Source organism: Ctenopharyngodon idella, chromosome 16 (assembly GCF_019924925.1).
Source record: "Ctenopharyngodon idella isolate HZGC_01 chromosome 16, HZGC01, whole genome shotgun sequence".
NCBI classification, from domain to species: Eukaryota; Metazoa; Chordata; class Actinopteri; order Cypriniformes; family Xenocyprididae; genus Ctenopharyngodon; species Ctenopharyngodon idella.
In genome coordinates, this window is record NC_067235.1 from 14,512,508 (window position 1) to 14,526,515 (window position 14,008).

Below are 14,008 nucleotides of genomic sequence, written 5' to 3' on the forward strand. Positions count from 1 at the left end.
TCTTTAAAGTCCTCAACCATTCCATTGTTACAATTCATTAATTTAATTTACAATTAATTTAAATTAATTACAATTAATTTAGCACATCATTGGTTGCATCATTGTACTATACATGGTATAAAGTAAAATAACAATGCTGAACAAAATAAGTCTTAACATCAGGCTTTAAAAAATATCTGTAATGCCTCTTTTGGTGTGGATCATCATTTATAAAAATCCACCTTGGGTGCTTTAGCTTTCAGAAACACATTGATAAATGACTCAGATAACACATACAGTATGCACAAAATTTTTTTTTATATATGTATATTTAAATAGGCAGTGGGTTTTCTCAATCACACAAGCTGTTAACAATGTTATATATCCTATACTATATCTATATTTGCTAAACTATGCAGATGTGATGTAATTGGACCTGTTGTCATTTTAATGACAGCATATGGCAATGAAGAAAATGTAGTTTATGTAATACATTAATAATATATCAAAATATATAAGTACAAAAATTGACATGGGCTTAGGTTTGAAAAGTTAAAAACTGTGGAATAATATTCATTCAATCTTAAATTCAAAATGTAACAGTCCTTTGAAGAGTAGTAAATAAACTGTTTTTAATAAATATACATGAACGCAGAAGCAAATGTCTCTTGTGGTTTCTTAAATCACACAGGAAATAGCTAAGTGTTTCCTGTAGCAGTGAACCCAATGGATTTCCTGTGACATTCTTTCATGATTAAGCAAACAGTGATGGAGAAATAGAAAGATGAAGCAGCGGGGAGTCTGACATATTCAGAGAGAACAAAACTCACATCATATTTTTTCACTTCGCTGCTCTTTTACACAGTGACTCTTTTTAAAACAACTTCTGCATAATCATTAACCAACACTAAATTAGCTTCTGCCCTCTCTCTTCTGGCCATCATTCTTCTCTTTTTCATTAAGAAACGGAGGCCAAAGATCATGGCTACCAGGCTCGTACTGGTAAGCAGCAGTACCAATCCAAGAGCCAGAAGGTGTGACAGACCACTGTTCTGGTACTCTAAATGGTCCCATAAACCCAGTGCCACAACACTCAAACCAACCAGAGTGCCCCAAACCCCAAAGGCCAACATACAGGAGCCACAGGACAGCTCCGCTCCCCCCGTCACCACCGTGACACCCGCCACAGAAACCAACCCATTTGGTAACGTTACAGTTTGAGACTTTGGATCATATTTCACGGTTTGGGTCGAGTTAGACTGGGATGAAAGGTCCTCGGATGTTGCCATCATTAATGTGCTCCACAAAAGTAATGTCTTTCCGAAGTTGCTTGCCTCTTCTGTTGATGTATGATTTTTATAAACTCCTTAAATATTGATGATTTCAACACAATAAATATTTTAGGAAGCAGTTGTCAACCCAGGCTGTGCTTCTTCTGTGGTTGTCGTTCTCATTTTTCCTCATAGGGTTGTGTCAATCATTTCTATATTTCCTATAAATTATACAAAATCACATAAACATCAGCATAATAGCCTAGAAAATGACATTGTGGTGACAAATAAAAGGGTTAGTTCACCCAAAAATGAAAATAATGTCATTTATTACTCACCCTCATGCTGTTCCACACCCGTAAGACCTTCGTTAATTATCGGAACGCAAATTGAGATATTTTTTTTGAAATCCGATGGCTCCGTGAGGCCTACATAGGGAGCAATGACATTTCCTCTCTCAAGATCCATAAAGGTACTAAAAACATATTTAAATCAGTTCATGTGAGTACAGTGGTTCAATATTTTTGGTGCACCAAAAAAAAAAAAAAAAATAACGACTTATTTAGTGATGGCCGATTTCAAAACATTGCTTCATGAAGCTTCGGAGCGTAAGGAATCAGCGTATCGAATCAGCGGTTCTTGGATCTTGAGAGAGGAAATGTCATTGCTGGCTATGCAGTCCTCAACATTTCAACTCAATGATTTCAACAAAAATATCTTAATTTGCGTTCTGAAGATTAACGAAGCTCTTACGGGTGTGGAATGGCATGAGGGTGAGTAATTAAAGACATTATTTTCATTTTTGGGTGAGCTAACCCTTTAAGTTATAAATTATAGAAAGATTACTATTAGGTGAATGTCCACGTACAATATAAAAATGTAGACCACATCAGTTTTAGAAATATTGATTGTTGTTTAGCTCTCATTGTACGAATAAAACATATGATGTTGTTTTGTTAATGGTCAAAATTAATATTATCTATCAGTATCTTGGATATTAAAATGTGATCATTAAGCGTCATCTAAAGTACACTACCGTTCATAGGTTTGGGCTCAGTAAGATTCTTTTATTCAGCAAGGGTGTAATAAATTAATCAAAAGTGACAGTAAAGATATTTATAATGTTACAAAACATTTCTGTTTCAAATAAATGCTGTTCTTTTGAACTTTCTGTTCATCAAAGAATCTTAAAAAAAAAATGTATCACGGTTTTCACAAAAATATGATGCAGCATAACTTAATAATAATAAGAAATGTTTGTTGAACACCAAATCAGCATATTAGAATGATTTCTGAAGGATCATGTGACACTGAAGATTGGAGTAATGATGCTCAAAATATAGCTTTGCCATCACAGAAATAAATTACATTTCAAAAATTATTCAAATAGAAAAGTTATTTTAAATTGTAATAAAATTTCACAATATTACTGTTTTAACTGTATTTTCAATCAAATGAATGCAGCATTGGTGGACTTCTTTCATTCTGACCCAAAACTAAATAGACTATTACAGTCAAACCAAAATTTATTGAGACACCTTGAACATTTCATTCATTAATACAGTTTATTCACTATAGTTTAAAAAAATGGTAATAAAATATGACAATATCTCAGAGTTAAACTGTGTCAAAAAAAAAAAAAAAAAAAAATTAATCTTAATTATGTCAGATAACACTTAAGCAAAACATGGTCAGGTCAAAGTGTCTGCATAATTTTTGGCTCCAAATTTTTATCAATTTTACTGGTAGTCCACTGTATGAAGAATTTTTGGGTATAATATGTCACAGTTTACTTTATTTCGCTATCCTCACTTACATAAATGAACTATAGTGTCCTGCACACACTAGTAAAAATATATCAAAATTATCAAAAATGTCAGAGTAATTTTGGTTTGACTGTATATATATATACTATGTATTTAGTTTTCAAAAACATTAAAACATTTGAACAGACCGCTAACACATAAATAGATGTGTTAATTAAATACAAACATATCAAAAATATGTATTTAGTCAAATGTATAAATTTCTCACCTTTTTTCTTGCTTATAAAGAGTCGCACCAATATCTTAGTATTTCAAAACATGAAGAAAAAAATAATTGCTTCACAAATAAAACTCTTTATTCATCCAGTCTTTTTCCTAAAAATCATCAGTGTAAAAAAAAATGTTCTCCAGTGACTTGTTTTCTCTCAGGCAAGAACATGTTAAATGCCAGTGCAGTGCTCTACGACCATTTACGTAGTGTATCAGTACTTGCAGACCAGCCTGTACCCACCACAGAGCCGGTGAACTGTTGTTTTTATTTTCCTTATCATTTGTTTGTTTCCATCGCCCTTTGTGTCCCGAAGGAAAGCGGTGTCTGTCATTAGACTTCATTATGACCCATTAACTTGTATTTATCTAAGACTCCCTCCCTTCCTCTGCTCCCACCCTCACTGCTGCCATGGCTTAAGAACCGGCTGCATTTTTAAAAGAGGTATTGTTTTCTAAGCAGAAAGTTTGGTTTTTCTTTTGAGAGAAATTTCCCCTGCCCTTTTGACATTGCAATCGATATCCTGTCTACGTGCCTTATTCTTGCAAGCGAAAAATTATTAATTTTGTTGAATCATCCCTCAGTCATTTCTCATAATCATTTCCAAGCTCAAGAAATATCTGATGCCAGTTGGGTTTGAGTCTTTTCAGTAAAGAAATGCTGAATTTCTTTATCAGTGACATCTATTCTTGTTTAGGTATTCCTAAAGATCTACTCATTCAAAGCCCAAGTTGATCTGTTAACCCTGAAAGGCATTAAACATTTGAAAACACCATGAAGCCAATAAGCGCTTACATAAGAGGGTGTTTCCCTCCCAATCTTGTGACACAATTGTTGATTCAATTGACTGACGAGTAAGCCTGTTTGATGCTGTGCGCCTTCAGAAAAGGGTACAAAGTATTTTTGATAGATTGTTTATTATGTTGTCATTTGCAATTTGTCTAGATTCACTACACTGACCAAAACTACACTCACACAACCATCACAACAACTACTATAGGCTAAATCTCTACACTAGTCACAGCAATCCTTGAAATTTGCTGTCAAGGTGGGCATAATTAGCCCTGACAAGTAATCCAATAAATGTGTTCTTGGAATTCCTGGAATAGCACAGAGAAAATCCCTGTGCTAAAAGAGGGGACAGTGAGGTATGTCTGGTGTTTCCAAGGGAGTTAAATAAATCCAGGGTGATTAAAGGCAGGGCAGACCTGTATCAAGAGAATGTTTTGGAAAGTTTCAAATGCAGCTTAAGATCTCAATGTGTGACCTGATGAGGGGAAATTTATAAGGACAGGGGGGGAAAAATACAGACGAAATGTGAAAGGTTACTTTGTTTTTTCCTGTCAGCACTGTAAACAGTTTAAATACTTGTGTACTGTATAGACTAAGGGGCCATTTTTTATACATTTTGGCCGTTCATTTACACAACAACAGCGTTTTGGGGGCCTGAAACCTTTCAAAACGGGTTTCAAAGAGCAAGTTTTTGAAAACGATACCGTTATCGTCTCTGTGTAAACTTAAAAATGTGAATTTGTGAAAACAGTGCATGCGTATTACGTGTTCAGTCTGTAGACATGTGGTTTTTCTTTACAAAGTGACATCGCCAACTACTGGCCTGGCATGAATATTACAGCGTTTTTAATAGTTTTCGTGGATCCGTGTGATGGATAATGTTGGATCATTTTGACAATGTTGTCGTTTATCCATGAAAAATGCAAAGGAAAACTTTTCCGTTTTTAGTACATCATTGTTGTGTAAACGTACCCTAAATGTCACACAATAGAAAATAACTATACCAGATATTAAACATATGATGCGCTTTATTCTGAGTCAAAAATCACAAACTGTTTGTGGAACAATTAATTTAAAAACATTCATTTTCTTTCAACATCTCTTGCCGTGGAAAGCCACCAATAGAGCAGAGTAATAAAACACCTGACGTAACAGTCCATAGCTTGGTAGTTAGCTAGAAAAATAGAACTTGAACATATAGTACTTTATAAATATATTGTTAAATATACGCACTTTATTATAAATTAATAATATTTTACTTAACCTGCTGCACCATGCTTTTTTACTTTTGTAAACCCAGTCAGCCTATTCACAATAAAAGCATTCAAACTGCGATATTTAACATTTATGCAATAACTGCGAAGTTATGTATACAATATGATTTATTCAATAAATTTAGCAGAATCTTTTGCACAATCTGCATAGTTTTAAAGTCGGCATGAAACAGAAGTATAGTCTTTTCCTCGCTATATTGTGATGTCCCAGTGAAACAGCTTCTCAAACAATAAAAAATGTAGGGAAAGATTGTTTTTTTTTCTTACATCGAGAACTGATTGGATCATTACATGGCTGTGGTTTGCAATTGCTGTGATGTCATGTGAGTGACAGGTTTACCCGCCCTTGCTGCTCATAGCTCATTCCTATGAATGAACTGAAAACACTCACTCTGCTTTGCTCGCTGCTTACCAGTGTAAACTAGGGATGAAATGATACCCTTATGTCACGATTCGATACATATCACGATACTAAACTCACGATACGATATTATTGCGATACTCCAAGACATATGGTAAAAGGTTAACAATAATTAACTGCTGATTAAAATGCTAAATTTGGTATTACATTGTTGGTGGAAATGAATAGGCTTTGACTTGGTGCTAACCCAATGCAGAGGACAATGGTGAGACCAGAATAAAAATATTCATGATTCTGAAGCTGAAAATACAGAAAAATATAAATATGCTTGCACTCTGTCATTGACTAGATATATTTCAAATAATGTAGGCCACTTTTTACTGGTAAAACAAGACATTTGGCATTATCAGGACCCACAAATATTCCCCCATTGCATTATTATACATTATATTCGACATTATAGTAGTTTAATGTAGTACTGACACTAAAACTCTGCAAACTTGAATTTTTCCTCACACAGTCATTTTCATTTTGGGTATACACAACACATATTGTCACTATCCATGATACGATATTGTTGCATTTTTGTATTGTGATATATTGTGACAAGATATATTGTTACACCCCTAGTGTAAACACATCGTTATGGTAAAGCAATGTGGCAGATAACATTACTAAGGAAGAGGTGTGTGTGTCACTAGAGAAAGCCCAGAAAGTAGTAAATCTCTGCTACAATCTCAGAAAAAAAGGCGCTGTCACTGGGGCAGTTCCCTAAGGTACAAAAGTGAAAAGGTACATCTTTGTACCTTACTTACCCCTAAATGGTACATATTAGTACTTTAAAAGTACATATTAGTTTCTGACAGTGTACGCATGCAGCTAAAATACTACCAGGATTTATTTCAAGTGACCCAACAGCATTAAGGATGCTGTATGTCACAGGTCCAACAATCTAATGATATTTACAAATGAACCTAAACACAGCTGCTACTAAAACAGCTATTAGCCACTAAACCAAACATGACCTCATGAATTTATTTACAACAGTTTATGTGCAAGTGTTAAAGGACACACACCATTATGGCAACATACGATCAGTGAACAGGATAGTCATGTTGCTTATATTTGATGCTGAACTGAAAAAGATGCATAATACAGTAAATTAGAAAACCAGCAACAGAGATGGCAAAAGACCCAATAAAGGACAGATGGCAAGAAGAGTTGTAGAGGGGTGAGAAGTACAGGAATTAGATTAAAAGAGGGATCATTCCTGGAAAAGAGGGTAGGACAGATGTCAGGTCCAGGCTTAATGATCCCCTGATTACAACATGCAATTGAAACACCATCAAACAAAACACAGAGGTGTTTCAAATTAACCTCAATGAGCTTGATACTGACATCAGTAAAAGTTGCTGTCACTGGATTCACACTCAGTGAAAGTGTTGACAGTTCAGAAATGTTCCTTAAGATATAACAATAAAGCTGATTTTTTTTAAGCTATATATTGTTTTGTAAGAAACAACATTGTCAAGTTGAGAAAAAATAAGTATGTTTCTAAATCAAGGCCTTATTTTTAATGTCACAAAAGGTCAGTTTGGTTTTCTGAATGCTGCTCTCTATGCCAGAGTGCTCTGATGTCTTATTAAGAGGACTAAGACTGTCAGTTGAGGACATGACTGTATGTTCAGGACTCATTGTTATTGACTTTACCACTGCACTTTTGCTGCTTAAATGTTTTGGAGGCATCTTATTATTACATAATAATGAACATTTCCTCCATTTTTTTTGTGTGTGTGAATTAATTTATTGTCCATACGTTTAAGCATATTTTCTATACAATTGCCTTATTTCTTGATATCAGTTAGCTATGTGATCCAAACAAAATATGTGAGCCACCAAGAAAGTTCTTGAAAGGAGGATCTCTGGAGTTTACCTGCAAGGTTGATTAATTCATATAAAGAAAACAAACATTACTAATATCACATATTTATTTACTGTCATCAATCAGTATGACACATAAATAAATTGATAATTAGTTAAATATGCAATATGTAACAGTAGCTGGAAATTGCACTACAATGAAATTTATAAATTCATAAACACATTTTTTGCTGGAAAAAAAAGATAGTTTTAGGCATAAAGCCTTACTGACTTGTGCAATGTTTTCTTGATTTCAAGCCAGTTTCGCAAATTTCAACAAAACATAAATAAAATGCTAGTTAGCTAGATAATGTTACAATTGTGACATATTTAAATTAACATAATTCAAAATAATGTATGATGTGTCACACAAACTAAATATTTAAATTTGTAAGACATAACATGTTTATGACAATTGTGACCCTGGACCACAAAACCAGTCATAAGTAGAACAGGTATATATGTAGCAATAGCCAACAATACATCGTACGGGTCAAAATTATCGATTTTTCTTTTATGCCAAAAAATATTAGGATATTAAGTAAAGATCATGTTCCATGAAGATATTTTGTAAATTTCCTACCGTAAATATATAAAAAAATATATTTTTGTGAGTGGATATGCATTGCTAAGGACTTCATTTGGACATTGATTTTCTCAATATTTTGATTTTTTTGTACCCTCAGATTCCAGATTTTCAAATTGTTGTATCTCGGCCAAATATTGTCCTATCCTAACAAACCATACATACTTATATAAATCTCAATTTCAAAAAAATTGACCCTTATGACTGGTTTTGTGGTCCAGAGTCACAACTGGTCATTTAATGCAAGTGACAGTTTTGTCAACTGGCCTGGAACTCGTTCACACTGTCCTTGGACCATTAGACCATTAGATAGATAGATAGATAGATAGATAGATAGATAGATAGATAGATAGACAGACAGACAGACAGACAGACAGACAGATGATAGATAGATAGATAGATAGATAGATAGATAGATAGATAGATAGATAGATAGATAGACAGACAGACTGATAGATATAGATAGATAGACAGATAGACAGACAGACAGATGATAGATAGATAGATAGATAGATAGACAGACAGACAGACAGATGATAGATAGATAGATAGATAGACAGACAGACAGACAGACAGACAGATAGATAGATAGATAGATAGATAGATAGATAGATAGATAGACAGACAGACAGATGATAGATAGATAGATAGATAGATAGATAGATAGATAGACAGACAGACAGACAGACAGACAGACAGAGAGACAGACAGACAGATAGATAGATAGATAGATAGATAGATAGATAGATAGATAGATAGATAGATAGACAGACAGACAGATGATAGATAGATAGATAGATAGATAGATAGATAGATAGACAGACAGACAGACAGACAGACAGACAGACAGAGAGACAGACAGACAGATAGATAGATAGATAGATAGATAGATAGACAGACAGACAGATGATAGATAGATAGATAGATAGACAGACAGACAGATGATAGATAGACAGACAGACAGACAGACAGACAGACAGACAGATAGATAGATAGATAGATAGATAGACAGACAGACAGACAGATGATAGATAGATAGATAGATAGATAGATAGACAGACAGATGATAGATAGATAGATAGATAGATAGATAGATAGATAGATAGATAGATGATAGATAGATAGATAGATAGATAGATAGATAGATAGATAGATAGACAGACAGACAGACAGACAGACAGACAGATAGATAGATAGATAGATAGATAGATAGATAGATAGATAGACAGACAGACAGATGATAGATAGATAGATAGATAGATAGATAGATAGATAGATAGATAGATAGATAGATAGATAGATGTCATGAGATGTTGTTTTTATTGTATGTGTGTTCAGGATTATTACTGTAATCATTTATGGAAGGGACAGTCCCGAGCTGTTGATTTGGGGCTCAGAGGCTCAGCCATTTCAAATCCCTCTTTAACGACTTAAACCTGCATTCAAAGGTAACAGCCTAAGTTCACCTGCCCCACCCTCACTCACTCACCCACCCATCAGCAGCCACCGTCATCAAACGGCTGTCATTCTTCCCTGTACATTTGAGAGCTTCATTACAACGGACGTTGTTCTTTCCTCTGCTAACTCTTTGGAGTAGCATCTATCAATCCACCATTTTCAAAGGAGAACTGAGCACCAAGATTTTTATGGGACATTAATTACAGGCAGAAGAGATTATCTGGGAACATTTCAACAAGAGCAGCTACAAAGTAGAGTGTGTCTCTGGTTGTGAAAGGAGGACCTGACAAACAACACTTCTTGAACCCCTGACTGTGCCCTCCAACAGCAGCCAAAAATGGGGAATGCCAAAAGCAGTGCTATGTCCAAGGAGATCCTGGAGGATCTCAAACTCAATACCAAATTCACAGAGGATGAACTGGCACAGTGGTACGAGAACTTCAAGAAGCAGTGCCCGTCCGGCCGTATCACACCAGAAGAGTTTAAAAAGATCTACGAACGCTTTTTCCCAGAAAGTGACGCCACATCATACGCCCAACACGTCTTCCGCTCCTTTGACACGAACGATGATGGAACATTGGATTTCAAGGAATACATTATCGCTCTACATATGACATCAACTGGAAAGACGGAGCGGAAGCTGGAGTGGGCCTTTTCACTCTTCGATGTTGACAAGAACGGATACATCACCAAGGCAGAAGTGACAGAAATCTGCCAGGTAGGTTAAATGTTAGTGGACATCTTCACAAATATGAAAGGTTTGTGGCACTGTTGTGTGGCTTCCCTTCAAAATCATAGTTTAAATGAGCGAGTATTTATTTATGTAGAGAGAATGGGGCTAGTTGTCACACTTTTTTACTGCAATTTCTCAGAGTATCAAAAAATTATTGAATATTTCACCCTTATTCCCCAGGAAAAAAGATACCATTTATTGAACACACATTGACCTTTTGTGACAACATGCCCCAATGTGCAGGGTATGTTATCACAGAGGGGCAAGTTATATATAAATATTGGAACCTGCCATTAAACAGTCTATCATTTCAGTAAAACAATTATTAAACAAAAAAATAATAATAATTAAACAGCAAAAGATTTTTTAAAAAGGAATGTAGGAATGTATTGATTTGGCCAAACAATTGTATAAATTTTTTTTTAAATGTATAATAATTAAAGAACACGTGACAACATGTTAAGATAAAAATGTGACAACTTACCCCAACCAGACATTTATAAAAAAATTTGTCCTGAAATTTTTTCAGTTAAAATCTGTCTTCATTATAGCTGACTATCTGAATGTATCCCAGTGTGGTTTTATTGTGTTCACTTGTTGCAAATGATAATATTAACACTTTAGAGGACAAAATTGTTCTGATTTAAGATGTTTAAAACCAACTTGAAAAACATTTGACTCAAATCCTTATTGAAATACAGCCCATGTGACTACTTCCCCCTGTGTGACAACTTGCCCCTGCCACCCATATAGTGCTCACGCCAATGCATTCTAATCTTTCTCCTGACCACATATCACATGTTCTGTATTTAATCAATGAACCAGACTTTAAATAGTCTCTCTATTCTCTCTTTAAGTTCTGTTCAGTCAGCAATACTGAACACAAACAAAACACAAGTCCTCAGTAAAAAGAAGCCAAATGTCTTAAAACTTTGACTTAACAAGCCAGTGCCTTGGAGCATGGCTAATGGAATTGGCCGATCCCAGAATAATCCATCCGATAAATGGTTTAGCTTGAACAATAAATGTACACCGAGGCCTTTTCGGAGGTAGACAGCCATTAGCCCAGAGACAGGTGGTGAGGGGATTATAGTGTGAGATACTTTTTTTAGTAAGATGCTGGATAAGTGGGTCACAGAAGTCACAGTAAACAGTGGGAACATGAGGCTTGAATGGCTTATTATATGTCCAGCAGGACAAACATGAGAAAGAGTATTTCCTCTATGTTTTTCATTAAGTAGTCATGCAGATTGCCACAGTAAGAGAGCCTTGGAAGAGAGTACACCACCGCAGAAACTTAAGATACGCTTCCCTTTTTGATGCACTGTTTACTAGTTTAAGGCGTTTGTAGATGAATTTCAAAAGTTATTCTCACACAGCTAGTGTCAGATCAGCACTGACCTCATACTCAGGCTTTGTGATCACTGGTTCGGTGGTTTATAAGTGTAAATGTCTCTGTCATCGTGCCAGTGACTGAACGCAAAAGAGCATTAAAGACTGAGCTGTGTTGAGGCCAGCGTGTGGTTTTGGCAGGAGCTTTGGTACTGCAACTAATCTGTATTATTCTTACATGTCTTATTTGTCAGAGATAAACATCTCCTCAGCTCACTGAACCACTCAGATCCAGGTCAGCTGTGGTCAGGCAAAACCAAAGTCTATGTAGATGACCCTTGGCATTAGTGGTCCTAATCTATGATGATTACCTCCAGACAAGCATTATCAGAAGTGCAGATGGTCATTCATTTGACACTCCCAATTATGGCTGATGACTAGCTGTGGATGTCACTGAGATTTTCACTGTCAGTTAGATTTTCACTGTCTGAAAATGTAATAAAACATTACATAGCCTCTATTGAGATGTAAGGTGTTTACTTTTGATGTGTTGGGGAGAAAATGCTATGAGATTTGGAAATAGCTAGACTGTATTATGAATTTTATATATATATATATATATAAACAGATTATATACAGACTATATATATTAATTTTAATATTAGCTTAATTTAAGTTGTTATGTTTGGATATGAACCAACATATTTCAAGTTGATTATTCAATACCATTATGATGTGCAATTTTCTTTGAGTTTCAAGCCTATATGTAAATAAAAGAGAGAGGTTTTAGAAATTATTCAAGTTATACATTATTTCGATAGTCCACTTTATACATTCTACTGACTATAAGTAACTTTGCAACTACCAGTCAACTAACGCTCATTAGAGTATTAGTACACTGTAAAAAAAAAAAAAAAAAAAAAAGTTGTTGACTTAAATTTTTAAGTACAATGAACTTGGATTTTTAAGTCATTTCAACTTAAATTACATTAAACTGACTTGAAAAAAATGAGTTGAATCTTGTATAACTTTTAAAAAAAAGTTGAAAATTGCTTAACTTATTTTGATGAGTTAAAGCAATGTAAAAACATATGTTGTCATAACTTAATGATCATATAATTTTTTTACAGTGTAGACTGATTGGTGTTTGGATTCGGGTTAGTAGAATAAGTTGACATGTACTTGCAAAGTTACTTATGGTCAGTAGAATGTCTGTTGGGGGAGCATCACAATAAAGTGTTAGCAGACAGTCTACTAATACTATAATGACTGGTAGTAGTCCACATGTAGTTGCAAAATTACTTATAGTTAATAGAATGACTAAAGTGGACTATGGAAATAAAGTGTTACCAGTATTCAACAGAGCATGTGCATTCACATGAGCATTAGTCTGTTATTTCTTTCCTCCCTCCTCACCTCCACTTTTCTTCCATCTTGTTGATCCTCAGGCTATCTTTAAGCTGATCCCCAAAGAGGACCAAGAGAATCTTCCAGCAGACGAGAACACTCCTGAGAAGAGAGCAGACAAACTGTGGTCGTACTTCGATAAAAAAGAAAATGGTAATATTTTTGGTTTTATATTTTTCAGTTTAATTGATTAGCTATGTTTTATATGTTTATAACTGTTTTTATATCTTTTAAAACAATAAAATAGATGTATTGTTATATATTATCAAATATCTGTCATCCATAGATACATGGTAAAAGTTTCAAGAGTGGTATCTGAATATATATTTGCATGATGGTAGTTGGTATGGTAATGTCAAAAGGCTGCTGTCAAAAGATTGTCCAGTTGTCACCCTCTCTTTCTCTTTTTCTTCCAGAACGACTGGCTGAGGGTGAGTTTATTCAAGGTGTTCTTGAAAACGAAGACGCTATCCACCTTATTCAGTATGAGCCCAAAAAGTAACAATAAAACAAGAATAATAACATTGTATTTTTATTGTCATATTGTTTCCTTTTGTGCTTCCCCCTTTTCTTGTTTTCATTTTGTTTGTTTTTTAGCACATTAATTTTGTCAATATCTGAAAGCCCATTAACTGCAATATTTTGAGTTGTGACAGATGGAGTGAGGATAGTGATTATTATTAAAGGTTGTAAACTGATAGTAAAGTGTCACTTCTGGGAACATACTAATGTGTTGAAATGTGTGAAAAATGTAGACTTTCTGACGGATGAAATTATAACGATACTCTTGAGCTGTAAGCATTTTTTTTTCTTTATGAATTGAAATGAGAGCAAAATAATTAATGTTTTTCTTGTAAAAGA

General features: G+C 34.6%; 2 protein-coding genes across 3 annotated transcripts; one reads left to right on the top strand and one right to left on the bottom strand.

The window, feature by feature from the left end:
* Positions 1-275: 275 nt before the first annotated feature.
* LOC127497775 (transmembrane protein 100-like) lies at positions 276-3,548 on the bottom strand. Of its 2 annotated transcripts, XM_051866509.1 has the most exons (3): positions 3,285-3,548; positions 1,589-1,725; positions 276-1,471 (listed from the first exon to the last, which is right to left on the bottom strand). In XM_051866509.1, exon 3 carries the CDS (start codon positions 1,269-1,271, stop codon positions 837-839), a length of 435 nt encoding a protein of 144 aa, XP_051722469.1. In that variant the 5' UTR covers positions 1,272-1,471; positions 1,589-1,725; positions 3,285-3,548; the 3' UTR covers positions 276-836. The 2 variants fall into 2 exon arrangements, with proteins under 2 accessions (XP_051722469.1, XP_051722468.1); XM_051866508.1 differs by lacking the exon at positions 1,589-1,725 and having other exon boundaries at positions 3,285-3,545.
* Positions 3,549-10,012: 6,464 nt separating this feature from the next.
* On the top strand, positions 10,013-13,972 carry rcvrn2 (recoverin 2). Its single transcript, XM_051866323.1, has 3 exons — positions 10,013-10,393; positions 13,189-13,300; positions 13,564-13,972. The coding sequence occupies exons 1-3, from the start codon at positions 10,013-10,015 to the stop codon at positions 13,647-13,649; spliced, it is 579 nt and encodes a 192-aa protein (XP_051722283.1). The 3' UTR covers positions 13,650-13,972.
* Positions 13,973-14,008: the final 36 nt, after the last annotated feature.

Bases quoted from the DNA above. Each gene is read 5' to 3' on its own strand.
- rcvrn2 (XM_051866323.1), top strand. From the start codon at position 10,013: ATGGGGAATGCCAAAAGCAGTGCTATGTCCAAGGAGATCCTGGAGGAT. The intron at 10,394-13,188 runs GTAGGTTAAATG...GTTGATCCTCAG, and splicing joins AAGTGACAGAAATCTGCCAG to GCTATCTTTAAGCTGATCCC. The intron at 13,301-13,563 runs GTAATATTTTTG...TTTTTCTTCCAG, and splicing joins CTTCGATAAAAAAGAAAATG to AACGACTGGCTGAGGGTGAG.
- LOC127497775 (XM_051866509.1), bottom strand. From the start codon at position 1,271: ATGATGGCAACATCCGAGGACCTTTCATCCCAGTCTAACTCGACCCAA.